Below are 20,890 nucleotides of genomic sequence, written 5' to 3'. Positions count from 1 at the left end.
GCCCTAAATAACATTACTCTCTATTCTCTACTATCCATTACATTACCATTATTTTCATATATTCTTCCAAAAATTTGTATGTTTATTGCAATACTTGGTTGTCCTGTGGTTGAATTCTACTATTCAAGGTTGACTTATGATGCTGTAGGATGCTAATTTATGAAGACTGCATTGGGAAACTAAATAATGACAATGTAATAAGCATATAGCAGAGTGAAGATTGGTTTACTAGCAATAGAACAGAGAAAAAAACAGGACTCATACCATACACATAATAACAGCAGCTCGCATTGCGTATGCTCAGTGTTGGAAATGTGAAAATATATCAACAAATGAGATGATCATTCACAAGATATTGGAATGCGCTGAGATGTACAAGCTTACTCTAGAAATAAAAGACAAGGAAGCAACAGAATTTTACATTTAAAAATGTATGAAAATTAATATTAATAACTGTAAATAAATGTAAGAGACATATGACCCAGTATTGTTAAGAAACAAAATTTATTTTGTTTGTTGTAAAGTGAAAAAGAAAAAATAAAATTTTAAAAATATAAATTGAAGAAACCAACTAATGACAATGTAATAAGCATATAGCAGAGTGAAGATTGGTTTTCTAGCAATAGAACAGAGAAAAAAACAGTTTAGGTAAGGACTCATACCGTAGAGTTAGTTTAAAAATTAAAGAATATAAGAGTCAGAATACAGTTTTGTTTAATTCTTTTAGAAACTTGACTAGGGAATCAGTTCTCCACTAATAACCATAAAGCCTATATTGTAGTCTCTTCATAGAACATTCATAGTGTTGCTGGGCTATCTGGGTGATCTGCAGAGGACCCTAGAGGTAGTGAGTGGCCCTGCGGGCAGGTGGGGCAGGGGATGGGGGACAGGGCCAGTTTTGGGACACTCGGTCTCTAAAAGGTTCACCATCAGTGGACTATATGTTATCTCTGCTACTGTAGCCCCAACAAAGAATTAATTATTTAACTTCTATGCTGGTCATCTCACAACATAGAAATCTAGGTAGCTTACAGTCATTCAATCAAATATCATACAAAACATTAAAACATTAAATGCAGACCATAAATTTAAAATTCAATTAACATTCAAATTTAACTGAATGAAAGATCTATTACCATGTTTCCCTAAAAATAAGACCTGGTCTTATTTTATTTTATTTTTTGCCTCCAAAAGAGGCACTAGGTCTTATTTTTCCACTCACCTCCAGCACTGGCAGCCCCAGTCAGCCAGCCCACGTCTTCGGCAGCCAAAGGAGCAGCTTCGTTCTGCAGCTGAGAATGGAGCTCTGGCCTGCATTTTGCAGTCAGAGGCATTTCCAGAAGATTTAATCCATAGTTCGGTTCTTGGCTGCACTGGTCTTCTGGAAAGGCCTCTGACTGAAAAATGAAGGCCTGGGAATGCCACAGAAGATATGGGCCAGTGAGGAAAGGCCTGGATGCAAGGTAAGTGAGTGTGGGGATTGATTTTTAGGTGTGTGCCTCACCCCAAAACTAGAGCTTATTTTTGAAGTAGAGTTTATATTACTCCCCCCTCCCAAATCAAGCTAGGGCTTATTTTTGAGATAGGTCTTTCTTTTGGGCAAACATGGTAACTATAGGGGCAACCTGATATCCAACCTATTTCAGAAGACCACAATGGTGGGTGTTGATCTAATCTTGGGGACACAAGCTTCAAAGGGTGGGCACCATGGTAGAAAATGCTCTTCTCCTAAACCACCCATCATACACAGCATGCCTCTTATGGCACCATGGCTTGGATGAGCTAATCCCATTCGAGTGAGATGGTTCCTCAGATAACCAGATTCCAAGTTCTCTGCAAATTCCAACCCAGGCTCATTCAAGTAACTCATCAGTCGGCATTTAGAATTACCATATGCCTCTCATACAAGTGCTGCAACACTCTATCTACTAAAACAGACACATAACAATAGAATGTACTGTTTACACAGTTACCATACTCATTTGAATTTCCTAGAAAGAGATCATTATGTAAATTGGATAAAAGTATGTACTGGATTTCTGATGGAATTTATTTGAATTTACTAGAATTATTTTTGTGCCAGAGATTTCATTGGTTTTGATACTGAGGAGAAAACTTATGGCCAGGTTACCACAACCAACTTACCATATCACTGCTTCCAACTCACCATGGTCAACTCACTGCAGCCAGCTCACCACGGCCAACTCGCTGAAGGACAATTCAATAATTTAATTTCATTATTTAAAATAATTTTTAAAATATTTTAATTTTTGTCATTCACATTTCATTTTGTCCCTCTTTTTGCATCCTTTCCTTAATAATTATGTTCCATAATTTGTTTCTAAAGCAGTCAGTTGGCTATTTGACTGCTTTAGAAACAAATAATTGGCATTCCTTGTTTAAATGAAAGTCTCATTTGTACTTAATCCCCACTTCTTTTACATGTCCAAGAGTGCATATAAATTTGGATGACCAGTAAAGAAAAAATTATAATTCAAATTTAATCTATATATTGAGTCAGAGATGTCTATCACATACTGAAATATCACAAAAAATAATATTATCATTTATTTGTTTCTTTATTACATGTTTTTTGTTTGTTTTTTTAATAAAAATTTTATTTAAATATTCAGGGTAGGGAAAAGCCAGGGTCATTATGAGTGGTGGGGTTCAGAGTAGGGTTTAAGGGAGGATTTAGGGTGAGAATGGGTAGAACAATGGGGTTGCTCCAATAACATTTCACGCTTTAGCAAGCAAACTATCATCTGGATACAAGTACTCCACAGGGCTAATATTTTGATCAGTAACTGTAGACAACAAAAATAACAGAAATTATAAAGCATATCAATTAATCAAAAGAAGAAATCAATCATCTTAATAAATTTCAGTTTCATTATCTCATTTTGCTAACCATTGATAAAAGTTTTCCCATGTTTTATAATAGACTGAGTCTTCTTTTTCCTTAATCTCTAACGTTAATCTATCCATTTCTGCACATTCTAAAATTTTTCTAATTATAATCTCATCGGGTGGTAGATCTTCATTTTTCCAGTATTGGGCAAATGCTATTCTCGCAGCTGTCAATATATGTAATATTAAATACTCTTTCTCTTTCCCATAATTAAATCCTAGTATTCCTAGCAGAAACAATTCTGGCCTAAATTATATATGTATTTTAGTTATCTTTTCCAGCCATATATGAATCTTACGTCAGAATTTCTTTGCACTGGGACACACCCACCAGATGTGATAATAAGTGCCTGGTTTTTGTTTATACTTCCAACAGTAATTCGAAGCATTTTTAAACATTTTCGCTAACTTAACTGGTGTCATGTGCCATCTGTAAAACATTTTATACAAATTTTCTTTATATGAAGCTGCTTTAGTCAATTTGATGTTCCTGTCCCATAGTTTTTGCCAAGCTTCTAAATCTATAGAATATCCAAAGTTTTTTTGCCCATACTATCATTGTCTCTTTCACTTGTTCTTCTTCCATCTTCCATTTTAGCAGAAATCTATAAAGTTTCTTAATCAAATTTTCATCTGTTTTCAAAAGTATTTGATCAAATTCTATCTGTTCTTTATAAAGGTTTTATGCTTCTCATCTTTAATTGTCTTTCAGAAGTAAAAAAAAAAAGTTTTGAATTACCCAAATCTCAGGGACAAGGTCGGCTTTGCAACACAGCAGGCCAATCTAACTGTACATTGCTCACTGGCTTCAAAGGGCAAGTGAGGAAGATCTCTAACCTGGACATACAAAGACTATCTTTCCTAAAACTTTCTTTTCATCAGCTGTTGTTTATTGTTCAGTTCGGGTCTGATCAATATGATAAAACACTTGGGGAAAAAGATACACACCAATAAGCCAGCACTAGAGGAGATCATGGAGAACATCTCCACAGCTAATGTATATTTTCCCTTTGTGCTTAGATAGGTTGGAATAAAGCACAGCCAAACACTGCAGAAGACCAACATGCTGAAGGTGATGAATTTGGCTTCATTGAAACTGTCAGGTAACTTCCTAGCTAGAAAAGCAGCAGAGAAGCTAAGCAGAGCAAGAAAACCCATAAAGCCCAAAACACAGCAGAACATGACTGAGTTTTCATTGCATTCCATGATGACTTCTTCATACATGGAATGTGCATCAAAATCTGGATATGGTGGGAACATTATCAGCCACACAGCACAAAAACATACTTGTACAAGGGAGCAGGATAGAAGAATGAAACTGACCATTCTTCCCCCCACCCATTTCCTCAATTTGGAACCAGGTTTGGTGGCCATGAATGCTAGAACCACAACAAAGGTTTTGGCCAATATACAAGAAACTGCCACAGAAAAGATGAGGCCAAAAGCTGGTTGTCGAAGGAGACACACAATCTTATCAGGTCTCCCAATAAATAGAAAGACACAAAGGAAAGAGAGAAGGAGGGAAACTAAGAGACTGTAGGTGAGATTCCGGTTGTTGGCTTTGACAATAGGAGTGTCTTTGTTTTTTGCAAAAATTGTGATTACCAAAGTTGTTATCGATGAAAAGCAAAGAGAAAGAACAGTCAGACTGATTCCCAAGGGTTCTTCATAGGACAAAAAGGTGATCCGCTTTGGAAGGCACATATTTTTGTCAGGATTTGGATATTGATCTTCTGGACATGGAGAGCAGTCATGTATATCTGAAAAAGAATGCAGGTGAATTGATATAGAGAATTATAGTGTTGTGCCATCTTGGCTTAGTCCCATTATATTTGAAAATTTCCTACCCTTCTCCTTTGATATTTTCCCTTCTGGACATAGGTGGCAATCATAGCAGCAAAAGGACTCCCCTTCTTTCTTGGCCTTGCTGTAGCCTGTCTCACAAGGATCATTACACAAAGATAAAGGTAATGCCTATCAATGAATGAAGAGGAATATTTTATGATACAGAGGGGAAAAGAAGTGCTTGGAGAGATACTGGTCATGTAGAATCAACAGAATGAAAAGCAGAAGTAGTATGATGACATAATTTTGAGATGCATTTTGTCTGAAATAATAATTAATTAAATATCTACAATTATTGACATCTATGGCCTTGTATAACCATCATCACCTCTCTCCAAAGGTATTTTTGGTGCTGGCTAGTTAAAGATGATTTCTCACCAATCAAGTCACTAAACTGATGAAATCTAGTATGCTGGTTTGCAACTTTTACTTGAAAACTATGAAAACTATTATCCAGAATTAACAAAGGGCCAAAGTAAAAAGTACAAACTAGTAGAAAAGTAAACATTCTTACAGATAATGTTTTCCTTCCCTGGGATGTTTGTACCTAGAGTAGTCAGAAATGGTGCTCTGAGACTTTTATCACTAAATGAAGGCAGTATAATCTAGATTCTAAAAGCTAACCTGATTAAAGCCTACTGGCCACATAATGGAATCGACAGAAATATTGAAGAACTTGTCTGCTGAAGTTGTAGGATCTATCATTCCAACTTTGACTCTAAGAAAGGACTGGTTTGGGAATGTGATCCAGTTGATAATATCATATCCACCAATGAATTCTCCATTTTTATCAAAGGAGATCTTTTCACCAACACTATTATTGAATCTGACACGTCTCAGAAAAAAATGAACCTGAAACAAAGAGACATTCAGAGACGGAAAAAGAGAGAACAGGACAGAGGGAGAGAGAAATAATTTGTATACTCAAAGCATATATATGAATGTTTCTTTATGAATGTGCTCATATGATCACAATCCTGGAACTCAGCAACTGGCCGGGATTTCTGACTGTCTGGTATCCCACAGTTACTTGATTGTGATTTGCAATCAACAGTATCTTGCTGGCCTTCCACAAGCAAATCAATGGGGAAGCAAGAAGGAAATTGGAGGTTGTGATCCCATGAAGTCCATGCTTAAAAAACAATGCAGTCCTCACTTAACAATGGTAACTGGGGTCTGCCAGAACTGTTGTTGCTAAACCACATAGTCAAATGCACTTTATAACTGCATCACTTAACAATGGAAATTCAGTTCCCAATTGCCATCATTAAGCAAGGGTTGTCTGTAAAATTTACAATATAATGGAAGATGACATTTCTTTTATTGGATACATTAGAGTAGAAGCAGAGTTAACATCTGCAGGAGTTGCTGGAATTTAAAATCCTACATTAATGCTGAATATGATGGCTTAACTGTCCATCATTTGAAATCTATGATTGTTTCATCCCATGGGAGAACATATGTCTCAGAAAAAGTAAGCTCAAAATAACATCCCACCTTGGCCCTCTTTTATTAACCGCCTGAAATATTAAAAACACCTTCACTCTTTTTCTGGTTTCTTTTAGAATTGTGTTCTGAAAAAAATATAAGGCTGCCTTCATTCTTCTGCATCCATTTGCTCTAAAACTATGCATGTTTTGTTGTGAACAACTGGGTGTAGAAATGGAAGTGGCTCTTAAATGGTCTATGAAGAGGTCAGAACCCTATGCCTCATAGAAAGGGAACATTTCAGCATGCTGAATCTTGTTTGAGTAAGAGTCACAATATATCAGTCCTTCCTCTTCCACACGTGAATTGGATGGGAAGATAAGGGCATGATTGTACTTTCAATAATCAATGAACTTTGACTATATGCAAACATTTCAAATAAAGCATATATAACAACAAACAAACAAACCCAGCTTCAGCATATCATGTCGAGGGAGTAAAATACCTCCTTCCATTTTTTTAAATAGACAATTTATGGAACAGTGATGGAATGTATAATAAGTCCCAGGAGGAAGGGATTGCATTTCAGAAAAATAAATTATCCAATTCACGTTGGATATTATGTCTGAGAGAAAGAGGAGGAAGGTAGCCGCTTCTTAATAATTCACAGAGTAATATTTTAAGAACTGCTCTATTGCATGTCTGGAAGAAATATTATTATAGATTAAATTATAAAACACCAATTTGGGGGATTCCTGGACACACAGTAGAGGGGATATTGAGAGGTGTGAAGTTGGATAGGATTTCTTATAATCAATTGCTTAAATTGGAAGGGAAGAATTGGCAATTAAAATTGCTAGATGAATTAAGGCAAGAAAATATTGTTTACTCTTGGTTTCAGTATAGGCAATTGTTAGATAGATGGAGTTTAGACCAAAAGGTTGGTTTCACTTCAGAAGATGAGAATTTGATAAAACAAATTAGAGATCAAAATCGAGCTCATATAAAGAGAGTTTATAATGTTTTAGTGGAATTGCATTCAGAGACGGAATTAGTTAAAGATTGTCTGAAAATCAAAATTTTCAAGAGCCGATTTCATTAGATACATGGGAGGCAATTTGGGTTGGGAATGTGAAGTTTACTCAGGCTCAAAATTTACGAGAAAATTATTATAAAATATTTTATAGGTGGCATTTGGATCCACAAAAGTTGTCTCGCATGTATCCTAATCTACAGCCTAAGTGTTGGAGATGTGGATGTGCTTGGATGCAACTTATTATCATATTTGGTGGACGTGCAGATACATAAAAGCCTTTTGGATTAAGATTTGGTGGAACATTCAGAAGATTTTTAATAGAAAGATAAAGTTTTCACCACAATTATTCTTGTTAGGTATTATTGTAGATTGTGATGTTAAAGAAACTATTTTAATGTTGAATCTTATTACGGCGGCAAGGTTATTGGTTGGACAATATTGGAAGAAAGATTCTTTGCCTATTATAGAAGAATGGTTGCTTACAGTTTCTAATTTAGCAGAAATGGCTAAAATTTCTGCTTACTTGAAGGATCATTCACAAGAAAGATACATCCCTGTGTGGAGAAGATGGATAAATTTTGTACAAAATAAATATGGGTTTAGAAAGTATTATTTAGTTTTTGAATAATTTAAAGCTTAAAGTGGGAATTATTTATATTGTTATTTATGTTTTTGCTTTAAATTTTTCTTTTGTATTTGAGTTAAAGTATTCTAGGGATTTTATTATTTCTATAGTTGGATAAGTTTAGCTAGAATTTGTTTGCTTATTTTTTTTAACCCTGTAATCAGCTCTGGGAAGTGAGGGGGGAGGGTTAGGGTTGGGGGGAGGTAGAGGGGGAATATTGTATTGTACTAAAATTTTGTATAAAACTTTTCAATAAAAAAAATAATTCACAGAGTAAATTGTAGATACAGATAGTAGAGTGCTCAGATTGGCAAGATTTTATCTATAGATGTAAAACAAGAAGAAATCAGCTTAGAAGAATTACCATATGCCATTCTTGGTTTGGGCTTGAGAGACAGTTAATTCCATGGAGAGAAGCATATTCTAAGAAATTTTCCAGAATGCTATTTGCAATTTTAATATCCGCATATGAATATTTTAATTAGTTAATCCATTCTCACATCTAATGTCTGGGTTTTTAGAGGTCAATATCCCTGGATAATATTGTTTGCTAGAGTTTATGGACACAGGTTGCAGCTACAAATATGGTGGTTTCTGCACTACTCTGCTTACAAACTTACCTTCCACCAGACTTGATTGTGAAAATGTTTCCTTCTTTCTTTCACCACTGTTGTTTCTCTAGATTTGGACAGAGAGAGAGATTGCAAAGTATGTGCCACAGCATAGACTGCATTGTAAATATTGTAACTCTGGCCACTCATGCATGTTTCAAACACAGATGTGGGAAGAGTGTCAAGCTTCTCCTGTCCGGTACATTTTTTGTCAGACTCCTCCATTTTTGAGTTTGAGAAGAAACAACTGAATGCCTGTTCCCAGAAAACTTTCCGAAAATGATCATTCTGATTGTTGCTTGGATTTAGATTTTGAAGAAATTCCTGGAAGTTTTGGACTTCTTTTGTGTGAACTGCAAAGGATAAAGCACCATGTAGGAAATGGATATCCCAAAATTTATGAACGGCAATTGAAGTGTAATCTTTCTGAGCTGTTATAAGCCAGATCTTATTCTTCTTTGGTATATCCTCCACTTCTGAAAACTGGAGGAAAGTTCTCAGAACTGATAAGGACTGAATTTCACCATATAAGATTATCACATTGGTTGTGCTGTTCATGAGAACATGGTATATATGTAATCCTTCATCAATGGTATCAGTAAAATCACTGTAAAAAGCTACATTTGGGAACTCTTCTATGAATTCAATGCAGATGCCATACTCGGAAAATGTTAAGAGCACCTCCTGGAGAAATTTCTCTCCTTTCTCATCCTTTACTACAAGAATTCCAATCCAGAGCCAACTAAAATAGAGCAATAACTGCAGGAGGCCCTTGCGTTGGTGGGATTCATTCGGAAACATTTGTTGGAAGAAAACTGCTTGAGTCTCTTTATCCATGACAGGGGCAGAGCCATAGGTCAACTAGAGAAAGATAAACATATGCAATTCCGAAAGTCTATATGAGCCTCTGAAAACAAATACAATCATTTCAGTCTTTGGGTATTCTTATAAGAAATAAGAAATATTATGCAACTATTTCTATTTATTAGGAAATATCAACCAAGATGTCTCTCTTGAGATATCAGTAAATACATTTTTTGGAAGTAGTGTCATTGTGAATATTTGAAATTTGAACCTTAGTTCAATGTCTGGAATTGGGGAATGTTTTGCTGGATCAAATATCCTCACCATATATTCAGTTACAATTACTCATGGTGCTATTCTGCTCTTATTTTTTTAATATTTTTTAAAATTTTATTTTATTCAAATACAAATAATATAAACATAACATATATAAATCTAAATAAAAAATTATATAAAATACAAATACTACAGTGCATCCACACCCCTGGAATCCATTTTTATTACCTATATTTCTTCTCATATAACAACTAACAATATACAATATATTTCAAATGTGCCCTTATCCCCTTCAAAACAGCATATATTCTTGAGCAGGTTTATTCCCTTTACCTTCCACCAATACTGTTTTTATAAATTTATCCCATATTTCATTATAATTATTTACTTTAATCATCCCTTTTTAAATTTAATTTCTGTTGTTAATTTATCATTTATTGCCATATTCCATATTTCATTACATCACTCATTTCTTTGAATAACCTAATTCTGCCTTCAATATTTAACCATGAGTAATCAAGCTGCTATTATCAAATTTACAGTCAATTCCTTTTTTGCTTCATTTATATCTTGTTTTTCCACCAGTAACAGTAATGCAATTCTCGGTGACATATCTAAATTTACATTCAAAATTTCTCTAATTTCCCTAAACACCATGTCCCATATCTTTTGTGCACTATCACAATCCCACCACATATATTTATATGTTCCAATCTCTTTCTTGCACCTCCAGCAAATATTTGTATATTTAACATCTATTTGATTTAATTTACGTGGTGTTAGGTACCATCTCCATATCACTTTATATCCATTTTCCTTAACTCTAACTGACATATTCTTATATACTCTTCTGTTCCAAATATTTTTCCAATCTTTATCGTTTATTTCTCCTAAATCAGTTTCCCAGATTAATTTTAAACCTTTTGCCTGATCTTCTAGTTTAGTTAATATTCTGTATATTTTCCCAATTCTTCCTTTACCTATATATACTTCATTTTCCTCACTTTCTTTTATAATCATTTCAAATTTTGTTAACAGTCTATCTTTCACCTCTAATTTTTCTTCCTTTTTATCCATTTTTCTAACTATATTAAATTCCACCAATTTAATTTAGTATCTGATAAAACATTCTTTAATTGTATTATATTCTTTATCTTGTTTTTCCAGTCTTCCCATTTATATATCTGATGTTTTTTTTTTTAATTTACTAATCCAATATTTCAGTTCAATCTTAGGGAATTTCTCCATTTCTACTGTTAAAGGAGAAATTCCTGGCATTAACTGATATCTCCACTTATTCCAAAATTCTATCAATTTTTTTTAAAAGGGGATTTTGAATTCTCTTAACAATTTTTTTTAATATCCTTTTTAAACCAATAGGTTTCTATAGGATCGCCTATTTCCCTTAATTTGTTCAATACTATATCGCTCCATAATAAATCTCTATTTACTACTATAATATCTGGGAACACCCTTAATTGATTAGCTACACAATAATTTCTAACATTTGGAAGACCCAGCCCACCCTTTTTTAATGGTTCATACCATAATGCTTTACTGATTCTTGCTCTCTTACCTCCATTACAATACACCTCCAGCAATCTCTGTATTTCCTTTAATTCTTTATCCGAAAACTTAATTGGGATCATCCAAAACAAACAAAAAAATAATTTTCGGTAAAACTTTCATTTTTATTGCTGCAATTATTCTGAACCATGATAATTTTATTTTTTATAGTTATCCATTTTATCTTTTATATCTTTCTTTAACTTCTCATAATTTATCTTCTTTAATTCTTGAATATTTTTAGGATGTCAATACTATCTACTATTTTTAATTTATATTTTTCTTTCAATACATCCAGTTCTTCATTACTATGATTATATAAAATCATTTCTGATTTTTCCCAGTTTATTTGCAATCCACTATATTTACGAAATTCATTCAAATGTAAATATATCCTCTCTATAGTAGCTATGGGATTTTGAAACATTAGTAATGTATCATCTGCAAATAAATTTATTTTAGTTTTCTTATGTACACCAATTCCTTCAATCAATGAATCTTTCCTGATTGCATTTGCCCAAACCTCCATCAATAAGACAAATAGAACTGGGGATAAGGGGCAACCCTGTCTCGTTCCCCGGCTTCAGGTTATTGTCTCTGTAACACCATCATTTATGACTATTCTCGCCTTATTCTCTGAGTATAGTTGACTTATCACCTTTCTATTTTTTTTCCCAAAGCCTAACTTCTCTGTTAATATTTTCAATGTAGGCCATGCCACACAATCAAAGGCCTTAAAAACATCTAATTCTAATAAACCAGCCTTTAATTTTTGATTCTTTATGTAATAGCCTAAATTTAATACCCTTCTTATAAATCTGATATTTGTCAGCCTCTTATAAATCCACACTGATCATTTTTAATATAATTCTCTATAAATGTATTCAATCTATTTGTCAATATTGCTGTAAAAATCTTAGCATCATGATTTATAAGGGATATTGTTCTATATGATCCTGGGTTTGTAAGATCTTTATTAGGTTTCACTATCAATACTATCAGAGATTGCTTCGAGGAATTTGGAATAATTTCCCCTTCCATTATTTTATTAAACATTAACCTCATCTTCGGTACCAATAATCCTTTAAAATTTTATAATATTCTGCGCCTAGCCCACCTAACCCTGGTGCTTTACTTATTTTCAATGTATTAATAACTTCCAGTATCTCCTCCTCTTCTATTTGTGATTCCATTCTTTCTTTATCATATTCTCAAATTTTACAGTTTAAATTCTTTTCTATATATGGCTGACTTGCATTCACATTTAAATGTCAACAACTTTTCTCTCATCATGTTACATCTTTCTTCCTTTTCATTCTTTATTACTCCAATCAGGCTTTTTGCCTTTTTAACTTGTGTGGCTCTAGCCAACATTCTAGAATTTTTATTACTATTTTCATAAAATTCCCTATTTAAATAAATTAGATTTCTTTGAACCTGTTCTAACTCAATATTTTGCAACTCTTTTCTTTTAGCTGATAATTTTAACCAGGACTTTTTTTGTCATAGAACGCCCTGAACGGAGTTCCAGCACCTCTTTTGGACGGAACCTTGTAGGGTTGTATGACATGTGTGAGTTCCAACCCTTTTTTTTTTTTTTACAAAAAAAAACCACTGAGAAGACCTGTAAGGTCCCTTCCAGCTGTTATTCTGTTAATATGATCTTCACTTAGCAGAAGCAAAACTTGGATCCTCTTGCCTACTAGAAGTTAGAGGTTCATCAAATGGCTCTGGAACTCCTTACTTTTTTTTTTTTTTTTTTTACAAAAAAAGCACTGATTGTAACATAATCCTATTCTCTCTACTTTCTATATATTTACTCTCTAGTTCTTTAATTTCCTCTTCCAACCTTTTTATATGTTTCTCTTTTTGTTTTTTTATATTATAAGAATGTTTTATCCCTAAACCTCATGCCACTGCTTTCATTGCATCCCATATTACACCTATATTACTACCTCCTTCTTCATTTATAGTCCATATGTCTTTTAATTCTCTTTCCATTTTCTCTAAAATCTCTTTAGTTTTAAAAATCCTTGAATCCATTCTCCATCTATTTGCCTGTTTATAACCACAATCTATTTCCATTTCCATAGTTACCATTGCATGATCTGATATTTTAATTATTTTTATCTCTGCTTTCATTATTTTAGATAACATTTCTGATGTTACAAATATATAATCTATTCTTGTAAAATTTTTATGTCAACTAGAAAAATATGTATAACTTTTTTGATTGCCATGTAATTTTCTCCAAACATCTTTTAATCTATTTCTATTAATAAATTTTCTTAACTCTGTATTATTATACTTTCTTTCCGCTTTTGATGGATTAGATTTATCAATTCCTGTATCCATAACCATATTATAACCACCTGCCATTATCACATAACCTTTTTTTATTTCTTCTATTTCTGTATATACCCTATTATAAAACTCTCTTTGATTTGTATTAGGTGCATACAAATTTGCTAAAGTGACCTCTTGTCCATAAATCAAGCCTTGAATTGTAGGAAATCTTCCCATATCATCCCTTTTTATGGCTTTTATCTTAAATTCACATCTTTTAGCCACCATGATTGCTACCCCTCTTGCTTTTCATGTACCAAATGCCTTTTCATTTACATCAGCCCAATATAACCTAAGTTCATTCACCTCGTCTTTCTTTTGATGTATTTCTTGTAAAAATACAATATCTATTTTCTCTTTGTGGATTGATTTTTCAATTCTTGCTCATTTATATTTTTTCCCCAAGCCATGTACATTCCATGTAGCTACCTTCAACAATTTCCCTAACTATTCCTTATATTACATATTCCCTTTGGTCTCCATATGTGCTCTAACATAAATCTTACAAAACTAAAACTACAAAGTAAGCATATTGTCCCAAAACATAAATAATCTCTTACCCACCCATATACATATATATTGTCCCCCTTCCCTTCTTCAGGAGATCTTCCTCCTCTCTACTGCTTCAGACCTCTGGGGGGGGGGGAAGAGTAGCCATCCCTGCACGGACTTTGGTCGCCCACTCCACCTCCCTTGACCATCTTTACCCTTAATTTCTACACCCAAACATATATTGTAAAATTACAAATACTTAGATACTATCTCTACTATGAACATTTAACTCCTGTTGCTTCATCCAGTTTCTCTTTCTCCTGAATATCTTCTTTATTAATGATTCCATGCTTCCTTAATTTCTCCATCACCTCCTCCTTTGTTTCAACTCTGTAAAACCTTCCACTGTAAGAAAAACTCAAAAAAAAAAACAAACCCAGATATCCCTAGTTGTAGTGAATGTTATTTTTCTTCAATATTTGACAAACGTGACGCATCTCTTTCCTCCATTGTAAAGTCTCATTGTATAAATTTGGAAAAAAACTTGTATCTGATGTCCCCCAAACATTATAGATGACATGTTTTGCAATTTGCGCATCAATTGCTCTTTTTATGCGTATAATCAGAGTTGTACCACAATATCTCTCGGCAATTTTCTTCCCAACCTTTTTGGGCCTACTCTATGTATTGCATCAGTATCATATCTTGTAAAGGGGACATCTGGGAGAATCAAGGTAGCCCAATCCAGTACTGCTTGAATCAATTTTGCTTCATTTTCTTCACTTTTCTCCGGATGTCAACATATACGTTGACATATCGGCGCTGACAATCACATATCTCAATAAAATACTTTTTCAACTGATGCATTACAGTTGTCTGACTTTTTAACACCTTATCATGTTCTCCCATCTGATTATTCACTTCTGTAATATTTCGTGTCCATATCCTGACTTTGTTTTGCCAGATCTGTTATTGTTATATCAATATTATCCATTTTATCTTTTATTTGCTTCAAATCCTCCATTATATTTGTCTTATAATAATAATGATAAAGCTGGAAGAAACCTTGGAGGTCATCGAGTCCACCCCCCTGCTCAGGCAGGAACCCTACACCATTTCAGACAAATGGCTGTCCAGTCTCTTCTTGAAAACTTCCAGTGTTGGAGCATTCACCGCTTTTGGAGGCAGGTTGTTCCACTGGTTAATTGTTCTAACTGTCAGGAAGTTTCTCCTTAGTTCTAGGTTGCTTCTCTCTTTGGTTAGTTTCCATCCATTGCTTCTCGTCCTGCCTTCAGGTGCCTTGGAGAATAGCTTGACTCGCTCTTTTTTGTGGCAGCCCCTGAGATATTGGAACACTGCTATGATGTCCCCCCTTCTCTTCATTAAACTAGACATACCCAATTCCAGCAACCGTTCCTTATATGTTTTAGCCTCCAGTCCCCTAATCATCTTTGTTGCTCTTCTCTGTACTCTTTCTAGAGTCTCAACATATTTTTTACATCATGGTGACCAAAACTGGATGCAGTATTCCAAGTGTGGCCTTACCAAGGCATTGTAAAGTGGTATTAATACTTCACGTGATCTTGATTCTATCCCTCTGTTAATGTAGCCTAGCACTGAGTTGGCTTTTTTGGCAGCTGCAGCACACTGCTGGCTCATATTTAAATGATTGCCACTAGGACTCCGAGATCCCTCTCACAGTTACTACTGTTGTGCAAGTTACCCCCTATTCTACACCTGTACATTTGGTTTTTCTTGCCTAAATGTAGAACCTTACTTTTTCCACCATTGAATTTCATTTTGTTAGATAGCACCCAGTGTTCAAGTGTGTCCAGGTCCTCCTGTATCCTAAGCCTGTCTTCTGGAGTGTTGGCTATTCCTGCCAGCTTGGTGTCGTCTGCAAATTTGATGAGTTCCCCATCGATCCCCTCGTTGAAAAGCACTGGGCCTAGAACAGAGCCCTGGGGCACCCCACTACACACTTCCCTCCATGAGGACCACACGCTGAGTATTGCTGGTCAGCCAGCTATGGATCCATCTGGTGGTGATGCTGTCTAACCCACATTTTTCTATGTTATCAAGTAGTAGGTTGTGATCTACTTTGTCAAATGCCTTACTGAAGTCTAAGTAAATTATATCCACAGCATTCCTCTGGTCCACTAATTTTGTCACTTGGTCAAAGAAGGCAATAAGATTTGTCTGGCATGATCTGTTTTTGAAAAACCCATGTTGGCTTTTAGCAATGACTTTGTTTGCCTGTAGGTGTTCACTGATTCATTGTTTGATTATCTTTTCCAGAATCTTCCCAGGTATTGAGGTCAGGCTGATAGGTCTGTAATTTCCTGGGTCCTTTTTTTCCTTTTTTGAAGATGGGAACTACATCAGCTCTTTTCCAGTCCTCTGGTAGTTCCCCAGTGCTCCAGGATATTTGAAAAATATAGTTCAGTGGTTCTGAGATCACATCTGCCAGTTCCTTGAGAACCTTGGGGTGTAATCCATCTGGTCCTGATGATTTGAACTCGTCTAGGCTGGACAGGTGTTCACTTACCATTTTCTTGCCTATCTTAACTTGTATTTCTATTTTGTTTTTTATGGCACTATTTTTGATAGGTTGGTCGGTTTTTTCCCTTTGTATAAAGACAGATGCGAAAAATGAGTTAAATAGTTCTACTTTCTCCCTGTTGCTAGCCACCTTCTTGCCACTTTCACCCACCAATGGACCAATCGTTTCCTTCAATTTTTTCTTGTTCTTTATGTTGAAAGAAGCTTTTTTGTTATTTTTGACTTTGGTTGCAAGCCTTAGTTCATTTTGAGCCTTAGTTTCCTCACTTCGTCTTTGCAGGCTAGGGCTATTTGCTGATACTCTGACTTAGTTATGTGTCCCTCTTTCCACTTTCTGTACTTGTCCCTTTTATCTTTCAATTTCACAGAGAGTCCTTTATGCAGTCATGCTGGTTTCTTCTGAGAGCTGTTATTTTTCCTCTTTGTTGGTATTGTGCTAGACTGAGCCTTTATTATCTCACTTTTCAAAATTTCCCAAGCTTCTTGAGTTGTTTTCCCCTGGAGGATTCCCATTCTTTATTTCTTTTATATTTATCTTCATTTCTCTTAACTCTTGTAAGAGAATATCAAGTTTATCTGGTTGAGTCACTGACGTCTCAGGTGATTTTTTCCTCACATCCATGTTTAAGGCTTTTTCCACTCAAATCAGACATAAATCTGAAGGTCTACTCTAAGGCCTACTTTGGGTCTTTGCCAAACACTTTCTGCACTATGGCTGTGCTTTGACATCCAACCACCAAAAACAGCTCTTAACCTTTTAAGAATTTTTACATAGTCTATAGTCCATACACATACGTTCCTCCCTTTGTCTTGTCCTTATCAATTTATCTCCATGAAAGCAACATGATGGAAATAAAAAAATCCAAAGGCAGCAACTATCTTTATTACACACGCCTTATCAAAGATCTGTCTTAAAGGTGTTTAATATTTTCACTTTCTCCAGATCTCAACACTGGAAGGAGGGAGTAACCAGCCTTCACACTGTACACTTATAAATCAGCTATTATCTTTTCAGCTATACTCCTTTAAACTCTCTCCAAATTCTTTCTCCTATCAGTCTTCAATCATAGGGCCCCTCCTCTCCCCATCAGCCTTCAAAAGCCTCTCAACTCTCTTAGTCAAACATCCAAATTCAAAGCTTCTCTGGGAGAATGTCCAAAACTGAATCAAATATAATCCAAACTTGAGGAGGAAAGCAAGGGAAGTAACTCACGTTTCATAATCTCTTAAATTTTCATAGTCCTTATTTGGGTGTTATATTTCTTAATCAATTCTCTGCGACAGTCTGGATGAGGCAAAAATTCAGTGCTCATTCAAGCTAGTTCGCCCCACCTCCTATTCTGCTCTTATTAAGCAGTTATCTGAAAGGTCTCTCCATTTCACAAGAGAGAAGCATATAGATACGTGTGAGGGTATGGCAGAATGGTAGTGTATGTCTTCAGCACATCTTACCTGAGGAATTTTGTAGATGCAGAGCACAGTTGCTATGTGAAGAGAGATGTCAGGTGCCCCAATGACTGCAGCCAAGATATTTGGGACCCCACACTTGTAGTTAGGGATGAATTTTCCCTGAGTGAAAGGCAGAACCATTGAGGTGAAGTAAGCCCAGGTTGGACTAAAATTGCTGTTAAAAATGTGGAAGCCCAGCGTGATGTTGGGTAGGATATGAGGATTTTCATTGATCTCTTTTATAGTAAAGGCTAAAGCCAGAATATGCTGGTAATTCTGAAAAACTATTCTGTAAAACAATTTTTAAAAAATCATTAAGAAAGGCCTGCTTCACATTATGGCACTTGTAATCCTTCAGTACAACACATTTTGTGGAATGTGTGAAATAATTCTTATTTCTTTGTTCTTATATGTGAGAATGGCCCACTATCAAACAACAGCTTTTAAGAATGACTTATATGCAGAAGGAAATTGCTACATTTTAGCACAGAAATATCAAATGAGAAAACTGATCATGAAAATATGTGCTTCCCCTTTCTTAATGATAGTAACAGCTTCATAAATTAAGCCACACTCCTGTATATTAATAGATATTTACAATAGATGTGATTTCTTATAAATGGAGATTTGATCTCCATTTCAATATTATCTGGAGACTAAAGTAAAATATAACTTCACATAAAATAAACTTAGGAATCTTTTTTTTAGATGTTTCTTTCTGGAATTTTTGCCATTTGAGGAAATATTTCAAGCATCAGGTAATATACCAGCAAGGTTCAGAGCTTGACAATGAATTAATGGTATACTTACAAAACTACATGATGAAATCCCTGAAAAGGATCTTGAATAAAATTAATGGGACTAGAAGATGCAAAGAAGGCGGAAATAATACCAGCAATATTAATGTCTCCAAGCTGATGATAGGTGTGCCGAATAGGAAGAGGCTGATGAAAGTCACATTGAAGGCCAGGATCCTTGCATACCACTTCAGGCAATACTATTAACAGTAACTCCATGAATACTAACATCTTCCATGAGTGTCTTCTTTCTTGGTGCAAATGCCTCTCTCTGCCACAAGTTATTTGAAGTGGATCAGACTTACCAAGATTTTTTTCAGACACAAATTGTGAATGCAACATACTATCAAATCAACTCACAGAGTTTTGGGGCTCCCAGTCATAAGCTGGAATATCATAGGGACAATAAATACCATAATTCAGTGTCAGTTCCTCCTGTTTTAATGGAGTCCCATAGGATTTGGAAGAGACAACCTGGTTAATTTCTTCATGATAATAAGACAGTCACATATGTGAACATCTTCAAAACATGTGAGGGCCTCCAGAGGCAGGAGTGCATGAGCTGCAAGACAAAAATAAAATCATTATATCGATAAATCAAAATAGAGATGTAAATATATGTATGGATAAAAGCATTACTATAGATGTATTCTATTCTATTCTGTTCTGTTCTGTTCTATGCTATGCTATGCTATGCTATGCTATGCTATGCTATGCTATGCTATGCCATACCATGTCATGCCATGCCATGCCATGCCATTCCTTTCTTCCACTACACTAAACTACACTGCTCTCCATTCCCTACTCTCAATTCCATTGCTATTATGTTCATGTATTCTTCCAGAAATTTAAGTGTTTATTGCAATACTTAGTTGTCATGTGGTTGAATTCTACTGTTTAAGATTGCATATGATGCAGTAGGATGCTAATTTATGAAGACTTCATTGAAAAAGAGAGGAATGACAATGTGGTAAGCATACAGCAGAGTAAAGATTGGTTTACTAGCCACCGAACAGAGGAAAAAAATGAGATTTGGTAGGGACTCAAACCCTTGCTCTCTTCATATAACATGGTAAGTATAACTCAACTTACAACTGTTTTACTCCTTGCTACTCACCTTGCAACTTTAATTGAGTGCAGAATCATGGTCATAAGCCCAGCAAAAAAATCATAACGGATGTTTGCATGACTTTGAGACGTTGCAAGCACTCATAAATGTGGGCTCATTGCTCAGCATTCAAAATGTGATGATGTCATTACAGGAGTTACATAGCGATGGAGATGTCCATTGTAACTTTGAACTGTCACTAAGGAATTGTAACTTGAAAACTGCTTTTAGTTGCAGGTGTCAGTGGTCAATGAAGGAAGGAGGTAGTTTTTGCCACAATCTTTCAATTCAGTACCCTTCAGATTTATGAAAACAGCACTCAGCAACTTCAGGAGGTATAATGTACTTGGCAGAAAGTTGAAGCAGTTGCCCCTCTGCTGGAATTTATTTGAATTTACTAGATTTATTTTTGTGTCAGAGATATCATTGGAGAAAACAGAGTGCCAGCTGGAAGATCTTTTAAATGTACCCCATGTTTTAATAGAAAAACAAAGCAACCTTGGAATTTTTCTATTCCAATGCCCTGCTCAAGAACGAAATCCTATACTATTTAGTAGGTGACCAATAAACATAATAGGCTTAAGAGAATTTCCTCTGTCTGATTGCTTCAGAAACAATTCATAGGCTTTCCATGTTTAAACAAAAGCCTTATTTGTATTTAACCCTATTTCTTTTTACACATTATAGGGTGCATATGAATTAAGATGACCAGTACAGACAAATTTATGATTCACATTTAACCTATATATTTAGTCAGAGCTCAACATCACATACTGAAATATGTCAATAAATCAATTTGAACTGTTATTTATTTGTTTGTTTGTTTGTTTGTTTGTTTACATGATCCCTATTTACAATTAACTTCCAGAAGGAAAAAGCTATCCAAATATCAGGTAAAGGGTAAGTATTGCAACATAGCAAATCAAATCTAACTGCACATTGTTCTCTATCTTAAATGTTCAAGTGGAACAGATCTACAAAATCTACATATAAAGGATATCAGGCAAATGAAAAGAGTTGTTAAAACTTTCTCTT

General features: G+C 34.9%; 1 protein-coding gene across 1 annotated transcript; it reads right to left on the bottom strand.

The window, feature by feature from the left end:
• Positions 1-3,771: 3,771 nt before the first annotated feature.
• LOC120316934 (vomeronasal type-2 receptor 26-like) lies at positions 3,772-18,978 on the bottom strand. Its single transcript, XM_039363099.1, has 6 exons — positions 18,761-18,978; positions 17,954-18,239; positions 8,573-9,316; positions 5,380-5,607; positions 4,758-4,884; positions 3,772-4,670 (listed from the first exon to the last, which is right to left on the bottom strand). The coding sequence occupies exons 1-6, from the start codon at positions 18,976-18,978 to the stop codon at positions 3,772-3,774; spliced, it is 2,502 nt and encodes an 833-aa protein (XP_039219033.1).
• Positions 18,979-20,890: the final 1,912 nt, after the last annotated feature.

Source organism: Crotalus tigris, unplaced genomic scaffold (assembly GCF_016545835.1).
Source record: "Crotalus tigris isolate CLP2741 ecotype Arizona unplaced genomic scaffold, ASM1654583v1 scf7180000019525.322107, whole genome shotgun sequence".
NCBI lineage: Eukaryota > Metazoa > Chordata > Lepidosauria > Squamata > Viperidae > Crotalus > Crotalus tigris.
Note: the sequence above shows the minus strand (reverse complement) of the source record. Positions and strands in the feature narration are given on the sequence as shown.